Here is a 6,598-nt window from a genome sequence, read left to right on the forward strand (position 1 = left end):
CATCCATTTACCACTCCACAGAGAGGCCACGGAGCATCCATTTACCACTCCACAGAGAGGCCACGGAGCATCCATTTACCACTCCACAGAGAGGCCACGGAGCATCCATTTACCACTCCACAGAGAGGCCACGGAGCATCCATTTACCACTCCACAGAGAGGCCACGGAGCATCCATTTACCACTCCACAGAGAGGCCATGGAGCATCCATTTACCACTCCACTGAGAGGCCACGGAGCATCCATTTACCACTCCACAGAGAGGCCACGGAGCATCCATTTACCACTCCACAGAGAGGCCACGGAGCATCCATTTACCACTCCACAGAGAGGCCACGGAGCATCCATTTACCTCCACTGAGAGGCCACGGAGAATCCATTTACCACTCCACAGAGAGGCCACGGAGCATCCATTTACCACTCCACAGAGAGGCCACGGAGCATCCATTTACCCTCCACAGAGAGGCCACGGAGCATCCATTTACCACTCCACAGAGAGGCCACGGAGCATCCATTTACCACTCCACAGAGAGGCCACGGAGCATCCATTTACCCTCCACAGAGAGGCCACGGAGCATCCATTTACCACTCCACAGAGAGGCCACGGAGCATCCATTTACCACTCCACAGAGAGGCCACGGAGCATCCATTTACCCTCCACAGAGAGGCCACGGAGCATCCATTTACCACTCCACAGAGAGGCCACGGAGCATCCATTTACCACTCCACAGAGAGGCCACGGAGCATCCATTTACCACTCCACAGAGAGGCCACGGAGCATCCATTTACCACTCCACAGAGAGGCCACGGAGCATCCATTTACCACTCCACAGAGAGGCCACGGAGCATCCATTTACCACTCCACAGAGAGGCCACGGAGCATCCATTTACCACTCCACAGAGAGGCCACGGAGCATCCATTTACCACTCCACAGAGAGGCCACGGAGCATCCATTTACCACTCCACAGAGAGGCCATGGAGCATCCATTTACCACTCCACTGAGAGGCCACGGAGCATCCATTTACCACTCCACAGAGAGGCCACGGAGCATCCATTTACCACTCCACTGAGAGGCCACGGAGCATCCATTTACCACTCCACAGAGAGGCCATGGAGCATCCATTTACCACTCCACTGAGAGGCCACGGAGCATCCATTTACCACTCCACTGAGAGGCCACGGAGCATCCATTTACCACTCCACAGAGAGGCCACGGAGCATCCATTTACCCTCCACAGAGAGGCCACGGAGCATCCATTTACCACTCCACTGAGAGGCCACGGAGCATCCATTTACCACTCCACAGAGAGGCCACGGAGCATCCATTTACCACTCCACTGAGAGGCCACGGAGCATCCATTTACCACTCCACAGAGAGGCCACGGAGCATCCATTTACCACTCCACTGAGAGGCCACGGAGCATCCATTTACCACTCCACTGAGAGGCCACGGAGCATCCATTTACCACTCCACTGAGAGGCCACGGAGCATCCATTTACCACTCCACAGAGAGGCCACGGAGCATCCATTTACCACTCCACTGAGAGGCCACGGAGCATCCATTTACCCTCCACAGAGAGGCCACGGAGCATCCATTTACCTCCACTGAGAGGCCACGGAGCATCCATTTACCACTCCACAGAGAGGCCACGGAGCATCCATTTACCCTCCACTGAGAGGCCACGGAGCATCCATTTACCCTCCACTGAGAGGCCACGGAGCATCCATTTACCCTCCACAGAGAGGCCACGGAGCATCCATTTACCTCCACTGAGAGGCCACGGAGCATCCATTTACCTCCACTGAGAGGCCACGGAGCATCCATTTACCACTCCACAGAGAGGCCACGGAGCATCCATTTACCACTCCACAGAGAGGCCACGGAGCATCCATTTACGACTCCACTGAGAGGCCACGGAGCATCCATTTACCCTCCACTTTGAGGCCACGGAGCATCCATTTACCACTCCACAGAGAGGCCACGGAGCATCCATTTACCACTCCACAGAGAGGCCACGGAGCATCCATTTACCCTCCACTGAGAGGCCACGGAGCATCCATTTACCTCCACTGAGAGGCCACGGAGCATCCATTTACCACTCCACAGAGAGGCCACGGAGCATCCATTTACCACTCCACAGAGAGGCCACGGAGCATCCATTTACCCTCCACTGAGAGGCCACGGAGCATCCATTTACCACTCCACAGAGAGGCCACGGAGCATCCATTTACCACTCCACAGAGAGGCCACGGAGCATCCATTTACCACTCCACTGAGAGGCCACGGAGCATCCATTTACCACTCCACAGAGAGGCCACGGAGCATCCATTTACCACTCCACTGAGAGGCCACGGAGCATCCATTTACCCTCCACTGAGAGGCCACGGAGCATCCATTTACCACTCCACTGAGAGGCCACGGAGCATCCATTTACCACTCCACTGAGAGGCCACGGAGCATCCATTTACCCTCCACTGAGAGGCCACGGAGCATCCATTTACGACTCCACTGAGAGGCCACGGAGCATCCATTTACCCTCCACTTTGAGGCCACGGAGCATCCATTTACCACTCCACAGAGAGGCCACGGAGCATCCATTTACCACTCCACAGAGAGGCCACGGAGCATCCATTTACCCTCCACTGAGAGGCCACGGAGCATCCATTTACCTCCACTGAGAGGCCACGGAGCATCCATTTACCACTCCACAGAGAGGCCACGGAGCATCCATTTACCACTCCACTGAGAGGCCACGGAGCATCCATTTACCACTCCACAGAGAGGCCACGGAGCATCCATTTACCACTCCACAGAGAGGCCACGGAGCATCCATTTACCACTCCACTGAGAGGCCACGGAGCATCCATTTACCACTCCACTGAGAGGCCACGGAGCATCCATTTACCCTCCACTGCACACAGCCTGTCATGTCATCTCTAGACATGCAGTGACGCGCGCACGCACGCACGCACGCACGCACGCAAATGCAGTGAACAGTGTAGTCTAAATGCACACACACAAAGCCACATAGTACTAGTAAGTAAGTAATTAGTAAGAAGTAGTAAGAAGTGTGTCTATGTGTGTGTGCGTATGTGTGTGTGTGTGTGTGTGTGTGTGTGTGTGTGTGTGTGTGTGTGTCCACCACATGGTTTAATCTAAACGACACATAATGGCATGTTAGATTGTGTAGCAAGAGCCTACACATTTTTTTAATTGATTTCTCTTCTTTTTGAAATATTCTCAAATTCTTCAGAAAATGTATAGATTGTCTTTTGTACATTTAAATGTAAAAGAAAGAAAAATAAACACACCCGTGTGCGCCGCCAACAAAAAGATCTTTGCGAGTCTTCCACCCGGAAATTAACCTGACTCCGCCAGATGGGGCAGCAGAGAGTACACTGGGTTCCCCCCCTCCTGCTCCCATCTGGGAACTCACAGGCAGACTCGATGCTCCGGCCACCAAACGGCCTGGCCAATCAGCGGCAGCTAGAGGCGGGATCAAGGCATACACAGTCCTGCCTTGATCCCGCCCCCAGTGTACTCTCTGCTGCCCCATCTGGCGGAGTCAGGTTACCCAGAAATGGGTCCCGACGCAATGTTTGGGAAACACTGATGTAGGTTTTATCTCAACACTCCTTTGAGTGTCGTCAGTCATAAGCAGTGTGTGTGCCTCAGCCTCTGACTCGATCAGAGCACGGCTTTCCCATTGGCTTAGAGGCAGCCTAGAGGCAGCCAATCGTGAAAAGGTCTCCACTACGGTCGCTAGTGGAGGTAGATCAACATGTTGTCCAGCCGATTTTCAAGCAGTTGGCAAAAAAAATCACTTACTGCACCTTTAATCTGAGATCATATTCTAAAAATGTCTTCTACATCCTGACAGTTTTCTGAAAAAGTTATGTTTCTATGGGAGTCTGGGGGTCTCCAGTAAATTTATTGCTAGTTCGGAACCATTTTGTACACTCACAACGTTGACATTACATCATAAATTCGGGGTGGGGGGTCACGTGGCCTAATGCATATTAACCTAGGGGTCCTTGAAATGAAAAGGTTTGAGAGCCAGTAGCCTGGAATCCAGACTGGTTGGGTCCATTCCGCTGAACGGTCTGGACTCCAGACTGGAGAACTATAGTGTCCATAACACAATCTATGCCCGACCCGGAATATCTCGGATTCGACCGGAGAAAATATTGGGTTTCTTTAATGTATCTTAATCCAGAATTAATAGTATTTGATTTACCGCCTGTTAGCTGTTTTTAGCATCCATCGCTAGCCACCGAAGGGTCCCGTGTTGTGACGTCATCGAATAGCCCAAATCTCGGCGCGCACGCAAGCAAACTTTAGCATCTTTAGCATCTTTATGGCTCCGATTGAGGTAAAGGACGATGTTTAGAGCTTAATAAAACTTTAACCCGACCTCGCAAGTAATAAACCAATGTTTACGCTGGCAGAGGACGGAGACCGTAGTGAAGCTACAGTATATGTAATGGAACGCTATCACTTCAGGTTCAACCAGCGATTTCACGGCTCTCTAAAGAGTCTCATTTTCGGGAATTATGCTGGCACTGGATCCTGAGTGGAGCCATCTGGTGGCGGCAAGTATTCGGTAATAGAGGTGGCAGCATGTGCTCCTCGAGAGTCGGGATGCAACTCTCAGCTTTCCTTCCTTCTCTCTGCCCTCGGCAACACAAAACCAAACCTGGAGCGACGGGGGAAAAGGTACCCAAAGGAAACAATTACCCCAATACTACACAAAGCAGAGCCCCTCTCCCTTTTGCACCATGATCTAGATCGCTAGCTAAAGTTCTCTCTCTCTCTCCGTGCACTCACATTATCTGAATGCATAAAATAATCCTATAAGAAAAAAACGGAATTACACATCCCCTGAAGACAAAAACAATGTCCAGGCTTCATGTGAGTCCTCCAAAACAGTGATTCTGAACCTTTCGAATAAGGTTATGCACGGACCCCCCAAATCTACAGGCCATGCACGGACCCCCCAAATCTACAGGTCATGCACGGACCTCCCAAATCTACAGGTCATGCACGGACCTCCCAAATCTACAGGTCATGCACGGACCCCCCAAATCTACAGGCCATGCACGGACCCCCCAAATCTACAGGCCATGCACGGACCCCCCAAATCTACAGTTCATGCACGGACCCCCCAAATCTACAGGCCATGCACAGACCCCCCAAATCTACAGGCCATGCACGGACCCCCAAATCTACAAATCCTTGGGGGCATATCTTTGGTCCGACGTACTAACGGTCCGACACGCAATAGTCCGACATCCCAAACCTTAACCACACGCAGAAGCCACAGGAGAGTCTTAACCGGCCACGCATGTTGGAAGCCACAGTGAGTCTTAACCGCCACGCAAGTGTCTTAACAGGCCCCGCATGTGTTTTAACAGGCCACGCATGTGTTTTAACAGGCCACACATGTGTTTTAACAGGCCACACATGTCGAAGCCACGGGTGAGTCTTGACCGGCCACGCATGTGAACGAAAACCACTTACGGCTCCATGGCTCCATGCTCTGAGGTACGGGCCCCATGCTCTGAGGTACGGGCCCCGTGGCTCCATGCTCTGAGGTACGGGCCCCATGCTCTGAGGTACGGGCCCCGTGGCTCCATGGCTCCATGCTCTGAGGTACGGGCCCCATGCTCTGAGGTACGGGCCCCGTGGCTCCATGCTCTGAGGTACGGGCCCCGTGCGACGTAACTGCTCACAGACACCATGTGGAGGATGAGCGCTCTAGGGTCCGTTTTGGCTCCAAGTTGGGAGTTACAGGCCAACCTTGTACGATGCAAGACCTCACGGACACCGAGTGGAGAATGAGCCTCACCTCTAAGCCGCCAGGCCCAGCAGAAAGCCTCCGACGAAGCCGCTGGCGAGCACCATGTTCTCCTTGACGAACTCTCGGGACACGTCGGCCAGCGAGTGGAGCTCGGGGGTGACCTTGTTGACGTCCGTCTCCAGCTTGCTCCAGTCCACGGTGACGTAGCCGCTCCTCCGGGCCACCTGGAGCAGGAGGAGGCCTCCGCCCACGGCTGTAGCCACGACCCTGCCGTACTTCTGGAGCAGGAAGCCCGCGCACCAGCCGCTGGCGCCCCCGAAGGCCACCTGTTTGATGTGCAGGTAATCGTCGGGCGCCGCCCCCTCGGACCTCCTCTCCACCAGGTGGCTCCACCATCCCGGCTCCTCCTGTAAGGGGTATATGACTTTCTTGATGCACTCTGGCAGGTCTTGAGACATTGCGGTTGAGTCTTTTTTGTCTTGAGTGCCTCCGTGTTTCATTTATACTCCCCCAACGCTCTGCCACGATAACGTAACGTGACGTAACTGGTTCAAAATCCTTGTTGTAAATTGAGTTTCTTCAGCCTCAATATACCGACTATGGAGTTCCCAACATGACTTAGGTGAACTTGAGTAGCCGGATCTTTTCTTCATTTCGTGGCAATGAGATAACATGCTTGACCTTACTTTGTGAGTACCTTGTTGTAGCCAGCTTGAAGCTGAGACAGAACTGGATGCCCGGGGATCCGATAACCTCCGACAGAGCATTAGTCTAACATGCGGGAACACCGGTCGG

At 53.2% G+C, this 6,598-nt stretch overlaps 1 protein-coding gene across 1 annotated transcript; it reads right to left on the bottom strand.

Moving 5' to 3' along the window:
- Positions 1-5,853: 5,853 nt before the first annotated feature.
- Positions 5,854-6,261, bottom strand: LOC306913806 (FUN14 domain-containing protein 1-like; the record flags this gene model as incomplete). Its single annotated transcript, XM_079490619.1, has 1 exon — positions 5,854-6,261. One exon carries the CDS (start codon positions 6,259-6,261, stop codon positions 5,854-5,856), a length of 408 nt encoding a protein of 135 aa, XP_079346745.1.
- Between the last annotated feature and the right edge of the window lie 337 nt (positions 6,262-6,598).

The sequence above is a fragment of the Electrona antarctica genome (genome assembly GCF_951216825.1).
Source record: "Electrona antarctica genome assembly, chromosome: 21".
Taxonomy (NCBI): Eukaryota; Metazoa; Chordata; class Actinopteri; order Myctophiformes; family Myctophidae; genus Electrona; species Electrona antarctica.